Source organism: Vidua chalybeata, chromosome 8 (assembly GCF_026979565.1).
Source record: "Vidua chalybeata isolate OUT-0048 chromosome 8, bVidCha1 merged haplotype, whole genome shotgun sequence".
NCBI classification, from domain to species: domain Eukaryota; kingdom Metazoa; phylum Chordata; class Aves; order Passeriformes; family Viduidae; genus Vidua; species Vidua chalybeata.
In genome coordinates this window covers 15,636,895-15,663,163 of record NC_071537.1, presented here as the reverse complement: position 1 = coordinate 15,663,163, position 26,269 = coordinate 15,636,895, and the positions used below count along the sequence as shown (strand labels likewise).

The following is a 26,269-nucleotide window of genomic DNA, read 5'->3' as shown; positions in this document are numbered from 1 at the left end:
CAAAAATTATGCAAAAAATTTCCTTTTTTTCATTTAGAAAGATTGATATTTGGATAGAGATGAGAATTAGAGTTAGAAAATGAAGCATGGCAGAGCTTGGAGATAGGATGGGTTTGGAATGGGAGGAATGCTTTGGCTTTACAAAAGTTGATTCAGATGTGAGATGCAGCAGTCTGATCCTTTTGTGTTTTCCCTGTTCTTCGGTTCATTATGCTGTTATCTGATAAAATTAAGCACATTTGTCCCTACTGCTCCATATGGGACACTAAGGTAAGGGAGATCTCATGAAAAACAAAACAGTGTAAGCAAAGTTGCACAAAGTAACATTAAATTATTCTCATGCTTTAATTTAAAAACAATTGGTGGGACAGACAGTGTAAGCCTCTCTGATTCTCTCCAAAGTACTGTTTAGATAGGAACACTGTTGTAGTCTTTTGACTGATCTTAATTTCATGGATAAAGACCATTTCCATGGTTAATTCCATTGCTACTGCAGTAGCAGTTGTAGTTTCTGCCAGAGGAACAGAAATGAACAGTTTAAAGGAGAAAGGATGGAATCATAATTCCAATTTAATTAGTTATATTCACAATAAGATATCTAGTTTGTGCAAATACAGCAGTCTGTTCTAGAAAACTGCCTGCTTTGGCTTAACTGACCAAATATGATACCACCACAGTCCAGCATGAAATGCCGAGCCAATTTTGGTATTTAAAAAACTGAAGTCAGAGATCACAATATTTGTTACAATGGAAACTGACATTCCCTATCCAGAATTACATTGTATGGCAAACAGTGATTCTGGGAGGGTTTTTAGATGTTGTTTACATATGTTCCAACACAGGGACTGTGTGCAGTGTCAGTCCTTGTACCCACTGACATCTGAGGCCGTGTCTGTAATTTGTAGTCCCTGTGTCTTCCCACAGCAGGGCAGCATAATCTCAAATCAATGTGAGTCACAAAAGGTGTGGTGGGAAAATGCAGTACACACTCATGTGCTCTTCTGTAGCTATGTGGCTTTAGCTTGCTTTGCAGAGAATTTTCTTTAAGGTTTTTGGTGACTTTTGTTTGAGCCTCGCTTTTTAAAGCTCTTAATGCTGTTTCCTGTCTTGTCCTAAATGTTTGAGAATTCTTGGTGGTGTACTGATAATGATGATTTTTAAATGTCTGTCTTTGAGACTGCTGTGCCAGGTATCTAAGAGCATTCAAGGAGCTTGCTTCATGTAAGAGAATTTCTGTCTCTAAAATGATGTTCTTTGCAACTTCTTTTTTCTGGGGGAAAACAAGTATCTGGTGAGGAAAAATACAAAAGTATTTTTGAGCCATCCAAGCCTAGGCAGAACAAATCTGATTCTGAAGTAGCATTGCAGGATTATTCTCTCCCAGCTTTCATGTTGCTTTCAACAGATCCTACTTTCTTTCAGAATTGCTAGGTTGCTATAGAAGAAACCACAAATTTTAGCAAACATTTGACCCTTTTTCAATAATTTGAACATATCTAAGTACATAAAAAGCTTTTCATGTTTATCTGTAGAGGTAGCCAGACCACTTTTGTCAAATGGAAGGAGTTAATATTTGTTTTATTCTCATTAACCTCTCCTAAAACCCAAGTAGATTTTACTGTGGGTTGCACATCTCATCCCTCCCCAATAGTAATTTTATTAAATGTCACCTTTTCTTTTGTTTTATAAATGGAGATACATTAATTGATCTGTAAGTATTATGGGCTTCAGGATAAAAGCTGTCCTTTGAACAGTGCTTAAATGGAGGACTTAATATTATTTTGTGCTTTGTAGTAGCTTTTGCTGTCTTGTTTGGCTAATAATTTATGAAGTGCTAAATTATCCTTTCAAATCATTGAAATATGTTGAAGGGGTTGTTGCAGGTGGTGGTGCAGAGACGATTCTGTACTAGCACTGCAGCATATTCATTGTTCTGATGGTCATCTAAAAAGTAAATTGTTCCCTACTCCCACTCCCAATCAGTTGTAATTATTTAATGCATTAAAAACTTGAAGTCTTTCATGAAGTCCTACAGGCATTACATTTATAAAATTATGTATTTGGTTCCTAGGATCACTTCAGTGATTCTACCCCTAAAATAATGATACAGTAATCTAAAATTGGTGCAAGATCATTGGAATACACACATCATAAATTTATCAAAGGTAATACCCCTAATTATACTTGTGTCCTCTCAAACCAGAGGTCAGAACTGGCAGTGTGAGTATTTCAGGTGCTGGCTATGGGTGGGTGCCTCTGCCCAAGGCAGTGCATCTGCCTGTCTCTGGTCTCAAAAGCTGGGAGCAGCTCAGAGCTGCTCTTTCTCTCAGCTGTCTCAGTGCTGTGCTTGGCAGATTGTGTCTGCTCCATACCCTGCAAGTCCTACCTGGGACCTAAAACGTATCTGACTACTGATTGTACCAAGAGTGTAACCAGTAGTCAGCTGTGTGCCAGTGGAGGCTGGGCAGTTCCATTAATAAAGGTAAACACATAATTTTTTAGAGGATTTGGTAAGTCCAGTATTTTTATTTTTTGTTTTTTTATATCCTAATCTGATCTCCCAGGGACATGCATCCTCTTATTCATCAGAAATAGTTTTGGGTTTTCTTTGGTTTTGAGAGGAATTTGTTGTTCAACATAATCCAATTTTGGAAAAAAATCCTTCTGTTATTAAGGAGGGTTTTTCAAGCTGCATGTTTTTCTTACAGTCAACAAAGACAAGAAATTTGAACAAACCAGAACCTGAAAACAATCCACATGTGAGTGAACATTCAAACTGGTTATTAGCAGCACCACAGCAGCAAATGACAAATTGATTATTTGATTAAAAGAAGGGAAATCAAAGCTTAGTGCTGAGGCTCTGCATTCTACCTTTAGAAATGTTCTACAGCTCACAGGAGAGTTACAATCATACAAAAATCAGAAAATATGTTACTAGCTTCATCTGTGCAGATGACATGGGGTGTCTTTTCTTTTTGATTGAAGTACTTTGCTTTGAAGCTCTTGACAACAGTCCCAAATATTTTGGGATAAGCAGCAAGTGCTGCTTGCTTTCTTTGTTAAGAAAAACATATAATTTAAAGCGAAAACTATGTTTATTGTAAAACCCAATATCAAATTCAATTTAAAATAACTGAAATCCAGCTAGCCTAGATTTCTGGACAAGTGCTTTCTTCCTCTGATTTTTTTTTTTACCTCATGCAGATACTGTGCTTGAAATAGAAGCTGAAATCAAGCAGAGCATTTATATTTCTGTAGAATTTTCCCATGTTAATGTTGGTTGGAGTAGGACTGGAAAATGGTTTTTCTTTGCAAAGAAGAGTAACAGGTTTTGTTCAAACTTGGAAACAGATCTCTGTTGAGCCATCTGTTCAGAGTAAAAGCAGCAGCAGCAGACCTGACCCCCTCCAGATGATGACCATGAGCTGCTCTGCCCAGAGCGGTCACCATTGCATATTGCTCTTGAAAATCAAAATTTAAAAAATCCAGTTCTGAATTTAGTTGGGTTTTTATATATTTACTAGTTTGAATGCTTTTTTTCATGCTGCAGACTCAGTAAATTTCACAAAGATAGCATCCACCTCATCAAATACTTAGTCTTTCTCATATGAAGTCCATGCAACTACTCTTACAACTACAGTAACCAAATTGTATATTAGAGCCTTTCTTTTATGCTTTTATATCCTTTAATTCTGATTTATAGCTGCTATAGATCATGTTGCAGTCTGAAGTCTGATGTTGAAAATGGCTGTGACCTTTGAAAGAAGAGACAACAGTATAAATTTGCTGTTGCAATGTTTTACACTAGTTTAGAAGTAAAATGCCAGATAAAGAGAGGCTTTAATATGCCTGTGGAATATTCTTTTGGTTAAAAAACACCAAAAAAATCCAAGTAATTTATTTCAGTCTTTTCTTTTTTAATACAGGTGGGTGGGAGTATTTTTACTACAGGACAAACTGAGATGGCATATGTATCCTGTTCTTTTGGGGCTTTTTTTATCAATAAGTGGTGAAAGTAAAGTAATGATGGCTAGAAAATCTTTCTGCTTTTTGACATGTTTTGGAACTGAAAAGACTTTATAAATCTTTAGCTATATGTATTTACTACAGCACTATAGAAATGGTGTCCTTTCTGCTGAGGAAGCATTGGGGCTTCTCTCCCATGTCCCACAAATAATGCATGTCCAGAAAGCAGAGGTTCTGTGGGTGGATTGGGTTTCTCCTTCCACTTAAATTGAAGATGTGGAGAAAAATGCTCCATAATATTTATGACAAAATAGAATGTTTCTGTTTTCTCTGTTATTTGTGATATGGTAAGATCATTATTAGTAAGGGTTAAGTGTTAGTTTCAATTCTTTTGGTGATCTCATGATGTGGGCTATTTAGTGCTAAGACTGGAATTATGAAGACATGCAATTTATTTTATAGAAGCTACTGACACAGAACCTCAGTTTTCATTCAGCTCTTCTCTATGATCCACTCCATTGCTGACTTCTCTTGTTATGTCTCCTGTCTTCCATTTGACATGTACGATTCATTTTATTGCTATTAAGATTCAAGATCCAATTATTTTTCAGTGTAACTGAGGATATGGAGTACAATCCTTTAATTAAAATCAAACAAACCCTTCCCCAGTACCTGTCTGTAACGTGGCATATGAGGAATTTCTTACATAGCACACCAGCCAGGCTTGGTCTGGTATTCATGAAAAACATATAAAAATGTAAATGTGCAGAAATAGAAGAGTCACTGTAATATTCTAGACTGTTCCTATTTCTTATACACCTTTGTTTTTTAGAGAAAAGAATCAGCTGACAGGGTCAAAAACTGCCATATAAAATTAGACTGACTAAAAGAAATTAATCTTTGCAGCCCTGACTAATACATAATTTCACTCTTCTGCAGTAGCTAAGTGAGATTACAGCCTTTTCTATTTTGAGGTTTCTTAAGTATTTAAAGCCTTTGAAGTTTTTTTTTGAAAATGCAGTCATGTCATTGCAATGTTTAAAGGAAAGTCTGCAGCTTTTTAACACCTCGGATTTTTATTTTTCAAAAATGAGTTTAATTTTTAATAGTAGTTTCATCTTTGGATTTTGAATGTGTTTTATTCATGTTCAAAGCATCTTCTAATAAGATTACTAAGGTGACTTTGAGCAATGACCCTTGTCATCACATTAACTGATTTAGAAATTTGGTTCACACTGTTTCTAAATGTTCCTTTCCTGTGGGATTTTAAAACAACTTTATTCTAAAAGTTCTAGTGAATATCCCATAATTCAGTTCAAAGCTAATTTTTTTAATCTAGTAAAAAAGAAAGAAAAAAATAAAGTGAAATATATATTTCATGAAAATGTTAAATCTATTTAGATTTACTTCTTTGAGGCAGCCATCTCAACCATCTAAAAATAACCCTAAAGAAATGAGACTAGAACAGTAATTTTCTTTGCCATCCTTTTTTTACATAATATGAGGTAGATTTATATATTGAAATACCTTTTATAAGAAATCTGAGGTCAATGCTAGATTTTATTGTAATTCTGAAGCTTATAAAAACATCAGAAAAGACACTGTCTAAATGGATGAAAGTTGTGCTTCGAAGGTAGTTCAGCTTGTTTCAAGCATAAGTGGTCCTTCCCTTTTGCAGAGGAAATCAGTGCACGTAAGCCTTTTCTGACTTGCTATGCACAATGTAAAGAGGAAGTTCTTCTCTTCATTCTCTCAATTCTGCCATCCAACCTCAGTGTTATAAAGCTGAAAACACATGGCCCTTAGATTATGATTCCTGTATCTTTTTTTTTTATTTGATTTTGCAAGTGGGCTGAATTTTGGGAAGTATGGATTTCAGATCGATTACATATGAAATCAGTAGATGATATGCAGACATGTGACATGGAGATTCAAATACTCTTTGACCTTATATATAACTCTTCATTACAGTATTTCACTTTGTTTGAAAAGAGCCCAGGTTCTAAGAACCAGAAGTAGGTTAATCCTTCCCTGTTGGCTATCTAACATTTGCATGCCAAATGCTGGCTTTGTACCAGAAGATTCAGCTCATGGTTGATGCATTTGAACAACGATTTATCTACTGTTGTTCTCAAATGCAAGAACTTAAACTATTAATTATTCAGTATTCACAAGTTGAGCATAAAATGTTACCCTTCAGGTATTATAATAAAATTGAACTAATTCACAATTACTTGAAATTCCAAAGAAAAACTCGTAATTAAACCCAATCTGCTCTGGACTTCATTTGAGAGATCTGTACTTTTAGTCCATTAGTACCTTTCTCAAATATTCCTATACCACCATGTAACTGTCCAGATAACCTTTACTCTCATGATGTTTGTAATGAATCACTTAAACTGAACAGAGTATAAAAATTCTAACTTCATTCCTGCCTTCCTCCATGGGTTACAAAACTGTGATTTCATTTTACTCCACCAAATTTGCCTAACCATGGAGCTGCAAAAGGAAGGTGTTACCAGATTTAGAAGAATAAAAGAAAACCTTTTCTTTCTGTAAACATGCTCTTTCCATGAATGCTGTGAAATGCAGTCAGGCCTTTTCTGGTAAGCCATGGCAGGCATGAAGCTGGATAATCTTTAACTCTTGAGAAATATTTTGCTTTAGGTCTTTTCTCATAAACTCTACCAGCTGTAGCTTGCTAAGTTGAATGGTGTCCACAGGGCCAGTAAGTTTATTTTCTCTCACATGCCTAATACACATATAATGCACATTCTGCTATAATAAAGATAAATGAGTAATTCTTTTCAGTTAATAACATTGAGGAAAGATGGGCAGAATACATACTTGATGCACTATTAGCTAAAACTCCTATATGACTGCCTTTAATTTGTACCAACATGCCAGTTTTTAACATAAAGTATGAATATCAAGATCATCTTTATTAGAAAGGCAGAATAGGCACCTTAATACACTTTCCATCTAGTGTGTTTGTTTTGAAGAAGGAGGTTACTGAAGTCTTATTACAAACTGTGCTTTCAGTAATACAGAAAAGTTCCCATCATTAGAGAAGGTATGCCAATGTTGGTATTAATTGAAATAGAGATTTTTTTTTTCCTGTCTGTTTAGGCTAGCAAAAATGCTTTTGCCAGACTGTAACAACTTCATTTAGTTCCAAGTGTATCTTGCATTTCAAGTGGCAACCTTGTTTCAAGTTTGTGGGACACAGTGTATATGCCAGATTTTTCAGTTTATTGTCAGCAAGGTTAACTGAAATTAGACCAACTGGACTAAATTACCCTTTCATATGGAAATTGTGTCACTGTTTAGATGTCAGAATAGGACATGTACAAAGGAGCTTGCTCAGGGTTGAGGATCTCCTCGGTTGGATTCATAAACTAGGGAAATTAATTTTCTCCTTAGCCTCCCTCTGCTGTACCCTTTGAAAAGTTGTAGTGACTTTTCTTACACCAAAACACATTGCTGCCTTTTCCCAGAGCATTCCAGTGCTTATTGACAGCACTTCAGTGATGTGTGTACCAACAGCAGAGCAGGAGCTGGATTGCTTCTCCTCTGCCAAGAATCCAAATATCTGTGGATAGCGAATAGTCAGCGGTAGTCAGGTTGCTGGTTTTTGAGGCCTCAAATATCTTGCCCGTTTTACTTTATGGAATGTGAGTCAAGGTCAGTCCCTTGAGCCCTCAAACCTTTGGAGTGTGTGATCAGGTAAGAAAGGAGCACTGCAAACTACCAACAAACTACCAACATCAAACTACCAACATCAACACAACAAACTACCGACATCAACAGTTATTTTTAATTTGTATACTTTACCCACTTCTCTGGCTTGTTTGTTTAAAAATGTTCTGTAAATCAATCTGTTACTTTTCTTTCTTGTGCCCTTATCCTTTCCAAGGTTACGCCTTTCTGCTGTTCCAGGAAGAAAGTTCTGTACAAGCTCTGATAGATGCCTGTCTGGAAGAAGATGGCAAACTTTACCTATGTGTGTCAAGTCCCACAATCAAGGATAAACCGGTAAGCAGCTTATGCCATAACACTTATGCTGGTTGCTAACCCATTTGCTGCTACTCTTTTCAGTTAATAAATAAATAAAAAATACTTAGAGTTAATTATTGTCATTTCCTGTTTCTGACCTTGCTGTTACATTGAATTGACTTCCTGTATCAGTGTAGCGTGGCTTTAACTTTTTTTTTTTTTTCTGATAAATGCCATGTTCAATTAACTTTTATATTTGGTACTCTTGGTATGCTTCAGGAATGTGCATCCTTTTACAGTGTTAGCTGTAAAACAACACAACGGTAATTTTTCATCTATTTGATTTGAGAGAAAAGAAAGCCTTATGTGATGAAATGAAGAAACTTAACCCTGCCAAATCAAGATCCAGATAGCATCAAATATCCCCTGTATTTTGTTAGGTTTTTTAATTATTATTTTTTATTCATTCAACAGCTAATCAATTTCTAATTTAGGCCTCATTTACCTTATAGAAACTATGGGGTAAAATCAACTACTGCAGACAGCTGTAGCAGAATAGAAGACATGCGGTAGCCTGTTTTTATTGTTCACATCTCTAACATTCTTTAATGTTGGTCCTTTTTTGTGCCTATGGAGATACACAAATGAGGTGAAAACTGCAGGCAAATAAGATAAAAAATGTGCTGCCTTTTAAAAGTACTATTAAAAATCTTGGAAGAGATGAATGAACAACCCAGGATTGCAGCACAGTGAGCAGGCTTGTGTGATTCCTAGGATCAAAAAAATGGATTGATGAACAGCTTTATCTAAATAACTTCTGAGCAGTTTCTTTCTGTTTAATTTAAAGATTTCTTATCAGCTGTGTTGCTTGCTGCTCAATAGAAATAGGCATTCACATATTATACAAATTCCTTTCACATCCAAGCACAGAAATTAATTTTATCAGCTCCTATCAGTTCTTTTAAATTTGTGGATCACTGTATGTGATTTCAGGAAAGCCAGAAGCCCAAATTGCAGCTGTAATTGCACATACATGGTAAAATGTTCTGAAAGTCCTTTCACAGGTTTCTTCCTATGATGGCGATTAGGGGCAGGGAATTAATGAGCGTAGGAGTTTGTCATGAGGACATTTAACTCAAGCCTGGCCTCTAGAGGTGATAAATGAGTTGTCCCCCTTCTTTCAGATACTTAGATAAGGTACATTCTCAAATTGTCTTGGTTCTTATAAAACCAACTTACTGCTTTTGAAAAGTTCAAATTTTGTTTTTAATTATAGGAAGATTTGGCATGTTTTTATTAATTTTAGTTAAGTGGCCAAGTTCCTCTGCTAAAAATGATCCTTAATACAGGTGCAAATTCGACCTTGGAACCTAAGTGACAGTGACTTTGTGATGGATGGGTCTCAGCCTTTGGATCCAAGAAAAACAATCTTTGTGGGAGGAGTTCCACGGCCTCTCCGAGCTGGTGAGTAGAAGGAAAATGTAGGGCATGTAGCAGATTAAGTAGAAAAGATGAGGAAAGATAAATAGCATCTGTAAAAGATCAGAAAATGGACTCTGTGTTTTCCAAAGATCACAGCTTGCTTTCTAAGACAAGGAGTATATTCCTGTTTACAAAATACAAACAGTGACAATTTTTTTATCTTTTAAATAGGTTACTATTTGGATTGCCAGTAGAAAGAGTTTTCCCCGGCTTTGCATAATACCCTAAAACTTGGCTGATGTTTTGTAATGTAGACCATCTTAATCCAAGCCCTGATTTGTCTGCTGAGGTGCAGACAGGTTTCCCTTTCCTTTGACTAGAAGACAAAGACCAGACCCTTCTCCCAGACCCTTTCCAAACCAATTCCAACCTCAGCCCAGTGTTTCCCTTTTATTCAACCCTTACCTTAATTCTTCCGTGGAGCTGTGGACATGGCCTCTCAGCTACTGTCCCAAAGGAAAATTTATCCCAACCCAGGTCTCTTGGTGGCCTCACATGGAAGAGCATTTTCCAGACTTAATCCTAATGTAGCTTCCTTCCCTCAATTTTTTTTCTTCACTCTCAGCTCTTTTTCTTCACTTTTATTTGCAGAGCCATAGATAAGACTCCTTAGGTTTTGGCCAGAGGACAGATTTATCCCAGCCCAGGACTCCTGGCAGTCCTCATTTTGTTTTGAAGGCCCCATTTGAGCACTGCTCCCAATTGTAGCTCAACCCTAATTCCTTTCTTCTAAATCCTGACATTTTTGGTGAGCCAATGACAAAGACATGAAGCAAATTAAAACATTTCTCCTAGCCAGATCTTTTGGCAGCCCTCACTTCTCTTTTTACTCCCTTTCCATCCTCACTTCAAGGCAGCTGCATGGTTTGTCTTTCTCATCCTCTCATCCCTAATCCTAATCCTGGGAAACTGTAGTAGACCAGGCCTCTCAGTCACTGTCTGGTAGAATGACCTTCCTTGTAGCCCTCAGTTTCCTTCAGCAGCCACTTTTGGAACTTCAGCTCCTCACTTTATATTTTGCCTAATCCTAAATTTTTTGGAAAGCTCTACCAACATCCCCCAGCCATTGCTGGCAGTAAGATTTCTCTTATTCCAGGTTTCTTGGCAGCTTTCACTTTCCTCACCATCTTAAAATAATGCCCAACTGTAAGGTGGTAATTATGTAAATAGTAACAATTAAATATTAGCTCATTCCTAATGATTGCCTTTATAAAACGGTATGCCATTTGGCCTGTCATAGATCAGACTTGAAATGCGTTACATTTGAAAACTGATGCCTTTAAATGGGTAACTTCTCCAAAGCAGACAGTTTCAATTTCTTTTTGTTTGCAGCTTTAAAGATCAGATACAGAAGTTTTTCCTAAGATATTTGAGCACTGCCTGGTTTCCTTGCCCTGGAATCCTATATATTCTTTTTCTGTTGGCAAGAGTAACTTAGTGGAGCTACTATTGTAATTGTGTTCAAGATGTTTATTCTGTACTGTCACTTTTTGAGATAACTATCCAAGTGATGATTCCAAATCATTAGAAAGCAGAAGAATCTGTTAATCACTACATTATGCTGGTAGTTTTTCCTTACTCCTTGGAGCAAAAGTATTACCTGGTTTGGTAGAATGAGTCAGACATTGGTTTGCTTGTTGCAAATGAGCAAATTAGCATACGGTCTTGCCTGCACACAGATTTATGCAAACACATATTTTTAGTCAATTTACTGATGAGAATTTTGGGAGAACTATGGGAATTTAAATGTTCTGTATTTGTGAGTTAAAATTTTATTTTGGGTAGTTCAATGGTAACTTGCTGCAGAAAGTGTTTTCACACATTAGCACTAGAAAATGGCTGACTTGGCAGGGCCTGCACAGGTCTCAGTTCTTGCATTGTCCATCTGACAAATTTGTTGGCCTGTGAGGTTTTACAGAGAGCTTGGCTCAGTGGCCATACAGCCTTGCACAATTTAAATGGCTCTTCCCTGCTTTCTTCAGCCTCTTTACTACTTCCTTCACTTCTTTCCCTTAACTTCCGTATGTGTCCTCAGCCATGCACTCAATCTCGCTGATTTTATGAATGATATTTGTAGCTTCTTTAGAGTTACCATTAATAACATAAAAAGCAACAAACCATTTCAAAAGATCCACAACCAAGATTTGGTATTTTCTACCAAAATACTATTTTAAATTGCATCTATAATGTAGGTTTGCTTTAGCTGCAGGAACTTTGGATGTTTCATAGATTTTTGTTTCAAATGTGAAACACATCTTTGATATCTTTTGAACCTTAGTACTTAGGGCAAAATATCAGATTCTAAAAACAGGAATATCCCTAAGTGATCTTACATGTAAACTAGCATTAAAAAGCCTACCAAGTACCAGAGCTTTAATATGCAATATTGTAAATTATTGTTCATCCGATACCTATTTTAACAGCATAACTCTGTATTTTTTTTTCACACTTCAGCCACATCAACTTTTTACAGATTCTGGTTTTTGCCTTTATATTTTACTATAATTCATGTAAGATTGATTGAATCTGTGTTTTACTTTGGAATTTTAGACTTTGGAAGACACATCTGATAAGGCAAATGGTGCTTTTTAAAATGCAGCAATCCAAATGCAACACCATGATTTATGTTAAATCTATTATATTTAACAATTAACTTCTTGCAGTTGAATTGGCAATGATTATGGACCGTTTATATGGAGGTGTCTGCTATGCTGGCATTGATACAGACCCAGAGCTGAAGTACCCAAAAGGTGCTGGCAGAGTGGCTTTCTCCAATCAGCAAAGCTATATTGCTGCTATCAGTGCTCGCTTTGTCCAGCTCCAACACAATGACATTGATAAACGGGTAAGTAGAACAGCATGGAGCACAATGGTTGTTACCAGACTGTACAGGTATTTAAAAATCTTTATTAGCATTGTGTTGGAACACAGTGTAAGTTCTGAACAGAACTGTAAGTTCTGTTCTTCAGATGACATTTGTCAATTTTTTAAAAGCTTATTTAAACATCTAAAGCAGAGTGAAAAAGTACTTTAAACATTTCTAAATAACTGTTTAGTGCTAAACCCAGAAAATAGTTGATTGTAAGCTCACTTGTCCTTGGTTCTCTTTTGAATTCCATAGGTGAAATTCCATACCATTTTCCACCTTCTTTCTCTTCCTTTAGATGTTTGTTCATTGTGCATCAGTGGCTTTTAGTTTAGTGACTACTTGTGTAGCTTCTGACAATTTTGCTATTATTAGGCCATTTTCTGTCAGTAGTGTAGGTCGAGAGCTGAGGTCCTTAAAGCACAGGTTTATAGCAATTAAAATAGGTAATGCTGACCTCAAAAGTCTCCAGAATTATTTAACTAAAACCAAATGCCACTGCTTGATAGGCAGTAGGGGGAGAAATGAGATGATTTTTTTTCAGTCCATATGAAATCTCTAAAGGGTTTTTCAAATATGGAGTGAAGTTACAGTATTCACTGAAATTTGACTTGAACATATTAAAAGAAAGCATTACTTTCCAGATTTTTTTTTTCCTTTAGACCTCTGTCTTCACCTCTTGATTACACATACAAACAACATCCATACTTTGAGGGCTCTGCATTTAGAATTATTCAAAAGGACACATGGCCCGGACTGCTGCTATGTATTTTTCTGATAGGGATGGCTTGTTTTTAATCTGGTGTAAATGGTTTCTTCAAAAGTCAGTTTAACAGGTACTGGGTGTGTCTATTATGTGCAGTATGCATATAAAGCTGCACAGCTGCAAAGTTCAAACTATTTTGACTTTGTCTTTACAAATCTGAATTGTACTTTTTTTCAGTTTCGAGGAGGTTATGGAGTTACAATTCCTCTAACAATTTGTGTATGGTGCTTTCCACCATATTACATTAACTATGACAAGGCTATTCCTAAACATTTCTTGTCAATTAGATTCTGAAAAATCTTACAGAGAGATTAAGAAGATTACTTTTGGAGTCTTAATCACACGTTGAACCCTTTGAGATTTATATATCAGCCATGCTTGCTAGAGGGTACTTTCTAAACTTTAGGCTAAAGCCACCAAAAGGTCACTAACTAGTAATTTTTTTCATTGGTATGTTCTTTTTTCATTTGGTGGACTGATAATTTATTATTAGTTATCTTTTATCTATTTTAAAAATAGATTTATGTGTGAGTTTGAAGAAGTATGAAGTCTCTTAATTAGTCCTTAAATTTTAATCTAATAGATTCAAATCCCTGAACTGCACAGCCAACTTTCTTAAAATTATTTCACTAGTAACCAATGCAAGAAAAGATGAGACAGAGAGAGACAGAAAGAGACTCTATTTGAGACCTTCACAATTCATGCTTGGGAAATCTGAGTAGGTGAGGATCTAGAGCTGTGCTGGGCATTGGACCTGCTTTCTTCCAATTTCATTTGAGACAGCGCTGTTTTATTTTACATGATGCTTCTAATTTTAGTGATATGGCATCTGATATGCAAAATGGCAGTTATTCAGACTTGTTCCATGCAATACTAGTAGCAGGGTGTAATTAAAAAAAATAGATTGGCAGCCCAAGCTGTTCCTTAGGCAAGAAATACAACTCACTATAGAAGCTTTACTTCAAAGGAGTAACATTTATTGACGTGTGATCAGAATAACCTGAAGTAAATTCAGCATAAAGCTTTTTTGTAGAATGTTTTTTGTCTTTCAGCTTCACATTTTATTCTATGTTTCTTTAAACAGCTGTGAATTTAAGCGTTGTTACTAGACTCAGGTTTTCCTCGCAATATACAAATTGTGCCGGACTAACACTTGCTAACACATGTGTACTTCAATTTTTTCTATCTTTTCTAGTGCAGTTGATTGTACTTAAACCACTTTATAAATAGCATCAGAGAGCCATAAGAATTAGACATGCATGAACTCATGATTTCCCTGTACTGAATGAACACTCAATTTAAATGTGTAGGCACAATTCATAGGAACATATTCAATGTCTGTAATAGCATTATTGCGAGTGCCTAATCATGCATCAGTCCTGCTGTGATTGGCACAAATGCTTTAAGAACAAAAGGCATTCGAGCACTAAGTTGTTTACAGCTGAGTGTAGGACTAAAGTCAGCAGCTCTCCAGATTATTTGTAATTGATGGCAAGGCCCTAGTTGGAACTACAATGAAATTTTATTGCACCTCAAGAGTGAAAAATCTTTAGACAGTGATTTTTGCCAACCAAATGGAGAGTATTTAGTACAAGTACATTTAATTTTGTTTAATTTGAATCTCCTATTAGTCTGGTCCTGCATTTTGCAAATCATGAAAAACCAAAGAGACAAAAAAAAAATCTTCTGAGGAAAAAAACCTCTGAAACTCACTAGACCACTGAAATTTAGAAATATAATTTTGTTTGTTATAAGTTTTCTTCCTAAATGCTGCTCTCATGGCCTGCCCCTATAACAACTCTATTCTGATTCCTGGAGCTTTCTTAGTGGAAAATCCTTGGAGATTTTTACTGTACTTCGATCTTAGTACTTTCCTAGACCCAACTTTTCCAAGGAATGTTGAATAGTTACAAAAGCACACCCTTCTTTCTTGACATTTTCTGAGGGGTAAAGCGTGTGGTATGAAAATTTAACCACCAGCCTCTGGTGGCCACACCTCTGGTGGTGCAGGATTAATCCTGCATCAGCTGAAACCGTTCAGCAGAGACAGAAAAAATTAAAATATTGGGGTTTGTGTTGTTGCTTAGCAAAACTATGAAACATTCTTACAGTTGTTTTCTTGTCCTTGGTGCAGGTGGAAGTGAAGCCATATGTGCTGGATGATCAGATGTGTGACGAATGCCAGGGCACTCGCTGTGGTGGAAAATTTGCTCCATTCTTTTGTGCCAATGTTACCTGTTTGCAGTATTACTGTGAATACTGCTGGGCCAGCATACACTCCCGTGCTGGGCGGGAGTTCCACAAACCACTGGTAAAGGAGGGAGGTGACCGGCCCCGCCACGTCCCGTTCCGCTGGAGCTGAACCCCGGCCGCACCCAGCAAGAAGTACTGGAGTAAATAAAATTGAGTGAAAAGAGAGCGCTGCCTCAGGGCTTAGTGTTCTGGAAATCTGTGCATTCGTCCTCGACTTTAATGAAGATATGGGTCTTTTTATTACTATTATTATTATTTACAGTCACATTACTGAACTCAGTGTCCAGTATAATACGAACCGGCAGAGTGTAACTGTACTGATTTTGCACTTTGATTCACACAAACATCTGCTTGGTACCTTAATTTCCTACACAAGACTTGTCACTAGTGACATTATGTAGACTGCCATTCTCATCAGTCTTCACTGGGCTGATGCGTATGTGATGAAGATTTTTTTATTGTAATTATAATTATTTTTATTTTTAAACTGGAGCATGCACTTATTTTCAGAAATTTAGACTTGCCCCTAGCAGATGACTTACCAAAGGTAATATTCACGAGTAGGTGGCAGATGTAGCAAAAACTTAAACAGATATTCAGCAATCATTAGTTTGGGTCATTTAGAATAGTAATAACCCTTAAAGAAAATAAGCCTTTAGTTGCTCTCGATTTTGACTTGTAAGGATGATACCTCATAAGCTGGATCAGACTTTTTTCTTTTATTTTGCCGAGGGTTTTTTTTGTTTGTTTGTTCTGTTTTGTTGGGTTTTTTTGTTTTGTTCTGTTAGGTCTTTTAGTGTTATGTAAATGTATGCTGCAATAGCTTTTGCTGCTATTAAAATGGTATTACTAATACCATAATACTCTATTCAGGCTAGGGTATCAATTAAAAATGAATATGTGATTAAAATAGTGATGGCTGCTGAAAGGAGATCAGTATAGCATACAGAAAAGCTTCCAAGGAAGGTCAATATTTTTTGACTGCATGTTTACTTAATCAGGTTGCTGCATGCAATAAATTTTATATATGTCTAATATAAAACCTGCCCACAATGCACAAATTATGAATCTACGTAGGCTACAAAATGCTCAGTAACAAAAAAAAATTGATTACTGACTGGAGGAAGGCATGCCTCAGTAAATGTAATGCTTCTGAAATTAGGATCAGCCCATTACAGAATGATCTATATTACAACAAATATAAAAACTAGCTGTAGGATATTCTTAAAAAAAATTTGTGGATGGTAGATGAAGTACTTTGCGGTGCTCTGTTATATATCGTGCAATTTATTTTATATAGTAAAGTGATTATGTCTAGTACTGTGATCAAACTTAACTGTTAAAGCCTCTGTATCTGACATTAACACATTTTTGACAGTTCATAACAGGTACATAAACAGAAATGAGCTCTTAGTTACAATCTCTTTCCTAATGCTTGCATCATTTACGTAGCTGCAGACCTTGTCCAGAAAACCAAAGAGCTCATGCTGGCGTACATACACTACCGATTAGATAGTCTGTCAAACTACTAACCTAGGCACATTTAAGAAAGTTAGGAAACAAAGTGGTGCTAAAGAAATGTCTGCATATTAAAGTAACATGAGATGTCTGCTCTGTGGATGTGGCGTTATCTCTCTAATCCCTGGATGTATCCTGTGAAGCTTGAATACAATTAAGACCTGCTAACACAGTGGACATTTTTTTAGCATGAACTATGGGGCTGCAGATAGCATATAAATATAAATACACTTGGTATACTAATGATTGTGAGAATGTGTACACTATTTTTTTTTCTTTTTCCTCCTTTGTTTTTGCAGTTCTGGGGACAATCTGACTGGATATGACACCGCATAGTAGATTTAAATGTTCTGGGTTTTGTCTGTTGTGATGTCCTTCTTTGTGTCTAATTTAGTAAGTTGGTTTTCCCAATGTTTAGTTGCAAGTATTGGCTTTGAAAGGATTTTTTCTGTTTTTGGAGAAAAAAAAAAGAAAAAATAGTTTTTTACTGGTTTAAAATGCTTATTATAATTATCCCTTTTGAAGTTACTTCTGGGTGGTTTTGTGATATTGCTTTTCCCAGCCCAGATGTCTTTTCTGTTTTTTTTCATCTGTACAAGACATTTTGTTATGCACTACTTTTTGTATCTAGACAGTTTTCAACAGTTGGCTGATGATTTTTTTTAAAGAAAAAGGCATGCTTTCTGACTGACATGATCTTTTGCAATACCTCAATTTTGAAATATAGGAAAGAAAATGATATTTTCTAAGTAAGTTTATTCAGAAAAATATATATTAATTTAATTCTGCAAGAAAAATGATTTAACAGATGGGTAACTTTATTTTTTTCATGCTTATTTGAGTTTTTTTGAAAATGAAGAAGTTAGAGCTTTATAACTGTAATATTAAAGATCATAGCTAACCTACAGAAGTCTACCTAATTATGTGAAAGAAGTAAACCTTTTTGAAGAAATACCCCTCTTTCATGTAGAAAAATACTCCCAGAGAGAAAGAGAGCGAGAGCGAGAGAAGCTGGAAGATGTACAATATAGCATAATGTTGGATTAAATCTGAAACAAAATCATCATAAAGAACAGGTGTAAACACAAACTCCATTTGGTGCTGAAAGTTGTGAATAGAAGGTGAAAAAATATTTTCCCTTAATTTGTATATTTATAATCAAGTGTGATTATGCACGACTGACCAGAATTGTGAGAGTTCTTCTGTTTGTATTTTTTTAAAGAGAACTTTTTTTAGTTTATTAAATTATGACATGCTCCCTTTTGTTTTGTAAATGAATGTGCCCCTGAGTTGTTAATATGTTATATTAAAAGAGGGTCCTTCAAAAAAAGTTATTTTTTAAAATATGGAGTTCTGAACTGCAACTTGACTAAGAAGCCCCTGGGTACAACAGGTCCTATTGTGGCCTTTTCTGATGTGAGACTTGAACTAGTCGATTTTTTTGAAGGCTAACCTAACCTCGACTATTTGTTGTTATGTGCAATACTGTTTGTACTGTTTGTATAAAAAAAAAGAAAAATGAAAAGAAAAAAGGCATAAATCTTTATTGCAGATTTATTTTCATTGCAGACTTTAGACATTGTGATTCACTAAAATCATTTTTCTACTGTCAAATATGTACCTTTTCTTCATGCTGGTATTTTTTCAATAGTAATGTAGCCTTTGTACTGAGACAAATTTTCATTGTTATTTTTAGAAAGATTTTTTGCTAAGAAAAAAATTAAACATATTTACATATTTTTCATTTTTATTTCGTATTTTCTTTAAGGAGTGCTTTCTCAACCATTAATATAGTTGTTTCTGGGAGAGACTTTCATATCTGGTCAATGTCATTAATATTATTTTGTATTTTTACTTGGAATAAATTAATTTTATGATGCTGATTCTTTAAAAGTTTATTTTTTTCATTTTCAGTTATTTTTGAAGCTAAAATCTTTGTAATATTGTTACTAAAGTGTCTAGTTTTTTGAAATGCAAAGCTTTATGTATTAACTTGCTGATGTGGTTTACAATAGTGTGGCAATGATGAAAATGGTTGGTTATGTAAAGTGATTGGAAAATTGTAACAGAATTGGGCAATAAAATGACAGAATGAAGCAGAAAAAACGTGATATTTTGAAAAGCCTTTTCCTTTATCAAAATGATTTAGGGAGATAATAGGGATGTCACAGTACCAGTTCGCTGTCTAGATTTATACACCACCAGTGTTGATGAAATACTATTGCCGTTATAAGGAACTAAATCTATTGAACAATGGGTTTTTGACCCTGCCCATTCAGCATAATTCTTCATTACTTTTCTTGTCATGAACTTAATAAACTCTCTTTTCAATAGCCTTAGATTGAACCTCCGAAAATATATATTCTTCATTGTATTTTGCCACCGTGTTATTTATTTAACGAAATTGCCCCTTTCCTGCACAAGTCCCTCTCTGCATGCGTTTCTCAGTGGCAGTGTGGAGCAGATTGTCGGTGCCCACAGCATTTCCTAACCCAGCCACCCCTCGTGGGTGGGAGCTGCCAAGTTAATGCAAAACACTCTGTCCATCCCCTGGTAGCAATGCAGTAACTCATATTGCCACCATGTCTGAACAGCCGTTCAGCTTCTTTGTCTTTCTCCGTTCTTCTCTGCCTCTCTTGTGTCTTTGTCCCTTTTTTCTTTTGTATTGGCAATACCAAGGGCCAGTATCAAAACGCTTTTCACCTCCATTTCTTTCCATCACCTTTGTTTCCCTATGCAGCCAGAAGAAACCCCTTCCTGAAGCCAGTGACTCTGTTCTGGCACCTGAAACAATCCAGACTAAAACTGGTGTTGCGTAAACAGGGCATACAATGACTTTCTCTAGACAAAACTCTTGCTTCCACAAGTTGCTGATGACATTTTAGACTTAACTTCTGCTCGAGTGTTAGAGTGGCTCGTCCGTGACTTGTGGGAAGAAATGTGCCCAGAGTTGGTCTATTGTGTATCCTCTGTGTGTTCAGTTCTGTAAGTAATGTATAGACTAGATCAAATAGTGAAGTAAAATTTAGACTCAAATTAGGTACTACTGGTTGGAATGTACACAAATTGCAAACAAAGGAGATTAAGGAATGAAGAGGGAATAAAAAATTCCTGCTAAGTGGTACAAAGTTTATGCTTATATTTCTGCCGACATGCTTGTATTTTATAGCCTGCTAGCAAGGCATGGGCTAAAACAAATTGTATTGCAAATATGCAGTTAGCAAATAACTTTGCTGATTTCACTATCTGTTAGAGTAGTAAAAAAAAAAAAAAAAAAGAACAAAAAAAAAGGCGCTTAACTGGGAAAAGCTCCCATGTTAATATTTCAGTATTGTGACATCTCTACTTGCAAGGTATGAGTGAAAGATTAGTCACAGATTTGTAGAAATGTCTCTTTTGTTTAATCTGGCTTGTATGTAGTTGCTTTTATGCTGGTTTGTATGATGTCAGCTAAACCCTTTTTCTTTTCCTTCCTTCCTTTCTTTTTTTTTAAACAGACAAACTTCTTAATCTCTGCTGCTATAGTGTTCTATCATACCACGGAGTATTTTATATTCATGTTAGTGACTACTCTATACCCCAAATGGGTAGCTGGTCAGAAATCACATTGGTCACATAAGTCTGACACACTCAAATTTACATGACAAAAAGTTCATCAGTAAGTAGAAAACCAGGGTGCTAACGAGATAATTTTTGCTCTTTTTTCTTTTCTGGATGTAGTTCTGTTGGGGTATAAAGTATTAGATATTTGTAATTTTACTGTCAAACTAATGGACATAACTTTTAGAGCATTCACAGCTAAGATCTCTGTACTTGTTTTTCAACTAATTTTAAATGTACTGTATCTTTTATTACATGTTCTCTTAGATTGTTTTTGCTAGTAATTCTAACAAGGCTTCTTCCTTTTTGGCTTGGACTAATGCTTGTATGGAACTGCAGTACTGTGACTAAACATGGAGCTCAATGCTGCTATTGCTTACAACTGCTTAAACTTTGTAGTTTGAACTTTATTTTTTTCTGTAATAACTTATTAAATATAGTTGTATGAAGTACTGATATTTGTCATCCTTTGCACATGCTAAGGAAATCTTGGGATATGCATTATGGGAATGTAAACTAGATATGAAACCCCTAATCTTGTACTAGAAAACTTTACTAGATAAGGTTAAGCAAAGACACACCTTACATGCACACAAGCTGTCTTTTCTAGTTATTTTATAAAGCAAGTATATGGTCCAATTATGTATTCTCTCTAAAATAGAAAAGCCACCTTAAAGATGTATTTATTATGCTAAACTGAATGCAAATACAAAAATATATATGATGGAAACATTTTTGGGAATGTAGAATCAAGTACCTTTAGAAAAGGAACTGTTGAATTATTTTCTCTGAGCTAAAGAAAAGTTGCTGCCTAACTTACTGCACTCTTTTATTAGCAGTTTGACAGTGGTTGCAGGCAGAAATTAGACTGATCAGTTAAAAAAAGAAAAAAAGCACTGCCTCAGAAGTTTGTACAAGTTTTTTAAGAATAGGAGACAATTAAAGCTCAGCAATACAGCTGTTTGTGGAAGTGCCACAGGACACTTCCTTGAAAAAATGTGAACTCTTCTATGTCAGGGCAAGTGAAAGCCTCAAAAATAGTGCATGGTCTGTCACTGCTTTCTTCTAGTGTCTACATGAAGGCAGCTCAAGAGCCCTGCTGGAACTATCAGCACTAGAAATTACAGGCTGACTTGTTTTCAAGCTGGTAGTGAGTGACTGTAACTTTCAGGAGAATGCTGACTGCTCTGCCAGGAGAAGTGCTTTTACAAGGCAGTGATCTGTAATATTCATTTCTGGACTGAACAGAATGTATGAGAAGCTGTGAACTTCTTAATTCAGAGCTAAATTTGAGAAGGGAGTTCTTAAAAACACCTTCCAATTAATTGTTTAGTGTAGCCTCTCACAGTACAATATTCCAAGTCCATCTGGACAAAAATCAATCTGAGTTTAGCCCCTCCTCAATTAAAGAGAAGAGTTGTGGGAAGAAGTGCAGCTCCTTTGAACCTTCTAATCCTCAGTCTTTCTCTTGATAAAGTCAGCCATGCTGCTGGCAAGGTACACTGATCCTGACAACTCCCTTCTCCAGATGATAACAGCCTTTGCCTGCATTAAAAAAAGGCTGCAGTAACTTAATTTAAACCAGTGCACTTTACAAAAGGTTGCATGGCCTCTTTTACTTTTACTTGGTATGTGTTATTTTGGCAAACTTAAACTGAACTAAAATAGTCACCTATGTGACTGTGGAAGTGTATTAAGCTTCTTTAGAATTGCTCCCAAGCTAAACATTTTTGCATTGAAGGCACCAAAGCAACGTGTTCCCCCTCACACAGACCTGCAGAAAAGCTGAAGCTTAGCTCTTAAAAGCCATAATCTGCTTTCCTCTCTTTAGCATAAGATAAACAGCATGAGCACAGGGGCAGAATTGCTGCATTCTCTCCCAGGGATGAACCCAGAAATGGGTTTTAAAACAAGAAACCTATGTAACCTGTTTTCGTAAAAATGTTACAAGCTACTTGCAAAACCCTTTTAACACACAATTCGATTCTGAACACAGGAGAAATTTGAATGCACCAGCTGCACACACAGACGATGCCTGCTCAAATGAATTCTCTCTCCCCTGGGGTAAGCAAGTTTTTGCAGTTTATTTTGGGTGACAAACTGCTCATACAGCAATTAGAGAAGGAAATGTGATAAAGGTCCAGAATCTCCCCCTTTTCCTGTTTTTGAAGGAGAAATAAACTATCAGCAAGTATAAAGTCATATGGCAGCCTCTTGGCAACAGAATTCGTGCTGCCCCACCCAGAGCACAGAAGCTTCCCAGTGTGTCTGTGCCTACCATTACTTGAGTACTATGGGAGGCACCTCGGGCTAAATCAGTAAAACCAGGTCTCCATTTAGGAGCTTGAGTGATGTTTATTTGCTACCAACTTCCTAAAATCCTCTTTGAGCTGCTGCACTAGCATTGCTTGGCCCTGTGTTTTTGTGAACAGGAGTATATAAAGCTGCTCGTATCGTAATATTTCACATTTGTTCAATAATCCAAGATCTACTTAGATTCTCAGGGTATTTCCCTATAATTTTTCACCTGCAGGCCTAAATACAGAAAGCACTTACAAATGTATTTATCATCTTTCACATACTGGAGAACAGAGGTGTATTTCTCCTTCTCTATCCAATAGTCTCAGCGGTCAAAACACTTGGGGATATCTTTATTTTTTACTATTTTCTTTTTCAAAATCTCCTGCACTATGGAGCAAGAACTAAACATATTTACTCATGGGTGTGGCAACTACTCTTAATTATTTTGTGATACATATTTTGCTCTCTATCAAGGGAAGAAGAATGGTCTCTGGAAGAGCACAAGCATCACCATTAAGGTAAATAATCAAAGTGGTTGTTCATAAAATTACATGTAACAAGATCATGCCCTCTGATACACCTTCTTGACTTCCTTGCCAGCTTCAACATGTACCCACTGAAGTACATGAAAAAGCACACTGAAGTCTGAAAAAGAGATAGAGCTGGTACAATTAATATGCAAAATAATTCTGCAAAACACTGCCAAAAGTCATGGCAAAGATACATGATCTCATCTCATCTGTCCTCCAAAATCTTTGCTTTTCAGAATTACAAAACACCCTCTGATCTCATTGTCAAACTACAGAACATGGTCAGAGTCAAATAACAGCCATGAAATTCTAGGAGATGGGCAAAATCTTGTTCACAATGTACCTAACTCCTCCAACTGTGCCTTGTGCGTATTGTTGTACTCAGGGCCCACAGAATCACAGCATAGATAGACACATGTGCCAGAAACGTCCTGCTGAGCAATCTGCCTCTACCTTTCTTGCTTCTGACTGGGCCTGCATGCTACCATTTGTAAATGGGCAAATTTCAGTCACTCTGGCAGAAATAAGCAAGAGTATTTGATGATTACATTGAACTCAGAAACAGGACAGAAACCAGAACCAACAACTCCTCCCTCCCAAGTACAAGCCTTTCAGTTAGTAAGTCATTCCTATGCTCCACCCTCTCAGTCTAGAGAAACCTGATTTGTTTTATATAAAGTGGAACAACAGAAAGCAAAAGCCTTAATCCAGTCACAGCATGATGCAAGTAAGCACTACTGTTGTATAAAACACTGTGTGATAAACCACCCTGAAAAGAAACTAAATTAGCCCATGCTAAAGCACCTTGAGTAGCTCTGCATCACATTTACTTACAGGTGTCTAACTCAAGGACAAGGATTATGCTGTGGCCACCACAAACTAAACAATTAGACACAGTGATGTTCAAATTTGACATCACTGGCATAATTTGGAGATTCAGCTTTGAGACCTTGACTTGTTTTCCTTTTTCTCAGTTCAGATTTTTATTAAATGTGTACATTAGGGGCTTAGGTTGCCCTACTCAAACATGCTAAATATTGATACCAGACAGCAGCAGAAAATACATACTCCAACAAGCACTGAGAAAAAATTATTTGCCACACAGAGGAAAATTACTCTAAAGTCTTGAAGTGCTGAAGAATCTGCACTCTATGAGGCAAAACAAAAACAATTGATAATGCAATCACACCCCCTCGCACCCCTCCATGCCCCTCATCCCAATCCTACAAAGGACAAAAAAAGCAATAGAATGTTTAAGCACTTTTCTGTCAAGAGAGGCAGAGAAGTACCATTACTTTATGGCCATATAATGAAAGCACTACCCTCAGAGCAGGATAAGATATAAGCATGGCAAACTGTACCTGTCTCTTGCTAATGTTCAGTTCTGGAAAAATCCATCAGATACCAGGGAACTTAAGTGCTAAAATTCCTTCAGTAAAACTATTTTAATCACTGTCCTGAAAAAAAAGTTTAGTATAGACATACAACCAGAAGGCCAGAAAAAATCCTGGTCATGAGGAGATACGACTTACTGAGTCTGGAAAACTGGAAATCACTATTACATAACCCAGTAACTTCTGTAATTAACTCCCTGCTGTGTAATGGCTGTTGACATCTCATCCTCAATGAAATTGGGGGTTGTAAGAGACAAAGAAAAACAAATGCTAAGATATGTGATATCTTCTGCATTTATCAGACTATTCTTACACAACATATTAGATAACCCTTAAATCTTAAATTTACCTCCATCTTGTAAGTCTTAGCTCCACTGAACAGAGCCTATAGAGTGTAGAGTACATGTATAAAGTAAGAGGAAAAGCAGAAAAGTGTGGGGATGGACCTCTTCTGCAATTTAGACTTTTATTAACACAGTAGCTGTGACACACAAAAGGACTCTTCACACAAACATAGCTCAGTCTGCCTTTGACAGCGCAACTGCAGCCCTGAGCTGAAGATGTCTGCTGCTGCTCTTGAGTAGGACATCCACTTTTGTTTGGAAAGGGCATGATTTCTATCTTGTGTTTGATTTCTTGTTTCTGAACGACGCGAGGGCAGATAGGTGACAATGGCCTTTCCACTGAGGAGTGATGCCAGAAATAGGACAACACTACATGACATTCTCCTTTTACTCTTTTAAATACTACTCAGGCTTATGCTCTCCTAACCTAGTTTTGAGTAGAATTTAGAACTATATTTATAGCAGCTTTTCCACTCAGTGAACCTGCCTTCACTTGCAGAAAGGATGTTCTCTAGTAATTAAGTTGTGTATTATAAACTGCAGTATTGCCCCTGAGCAAAACAGATCGGGCTAAGCCTGCCCATTTTTGATCCCAATTTCCTAATTATTATGGATCACCCTCTTCACTTGTGTTTCTGTCAAGTGTGAAGAGTTCATGGGGATTGGCTGTATCAGTTCTTTTCACAGGGGAATTAAGCTGCATTCAAAATGCTGCAGGAGGTAACACAGAGTCAGCAAGTTGCATTGCCCTTCTCTCAGACAGTCCTTTTAAATCATGCTCTGAAGGAGGGATGTAACAGAAATAGCATTAGCCAGAAATGAACACTTCATATCAAATACTCAAGCTGAATCTTTGCCCAATTTCCACACCAATTCCAAATGCGCTATCAGATTAGAAATTTGGGGGGGGTTGTCATCCATTTTGTGATTCTTGCAGAAACAGGACTGTGAGAACAACTCGTTGGCCTCAGGAAATGGAGTCAGTGGAGTCACTCAGCTGCAATATGCAAATTCTGAAAACTTGGTTCTCTCAGCTTCCAAAAGCTCAGGCTGTACAGCTGAGCCAGAGCCATGTGACTGTGAGTCTGCCCAGCTCTTGCTAAAATGGGTTCTCCCTGGCTATCTCCAGCACACATACTGTTCCCACAGACTGAGCCTGTCATCACCAGCTGTCCCACCTGCTTGGGCTCCTGGGGCCCTTCTCCAGCTCCTCCTATTACCCAGCCATTTGCTTGTAATAGCTGCACCCTGGC

At 36.6% G+C, this 26,269-nt stretch overlaps 1 protein-coding gene and 1 long non-coding RNA gene across 13 annotated transcripts in view; both read left to right on the top strand.

Moving 5' to 3' along the window:
- Positions 1–20,900, top strand: part of CPEB3 (cytoplasmic polyadenylation element binding protein 3) — an 81,021-nt gene extending 60,121 nt beyond the window's left edge. For all 12 annotated transcript variants that reach the window (XM_053948781.1, XM_053948777.1, XM_053948776.1 and 9 more), the window contains 4 exons: positions 7,883–8,001; positions 9,312–9,426; positions 12,108–12,289; positions 15,211–20,900. In XM_053948781.1, the coding sequence (XP_053804756.1) occupies positions 7,883–8,001; positions 9,312–9,426; positions 12,108–12,289; positions 15,211–15,438 (644 nt within the window). In that variant the 3' untranslated portion in view covers positions 15,439–20,900. The remainder of the gene's footprint in view (positions 1–7,882; positions 8,002–9,311; positions 9,427–12,107; positions 12,290–15,210) is intronic.
- Positions 204–4,514, top strand: LOC128791281 (uncharacterized). The gene is made up of 3 exons (XR_008432020.1): positions 204–270; positions 2,709–2,759; positions 4,429–4,514. It is a non-coding gene; the product is annotated as an uncharacterized LOC128791281 (long non-coding RNA).
- Positions 20,901–26,269: the final 5,369 nt, after the last annotated feature.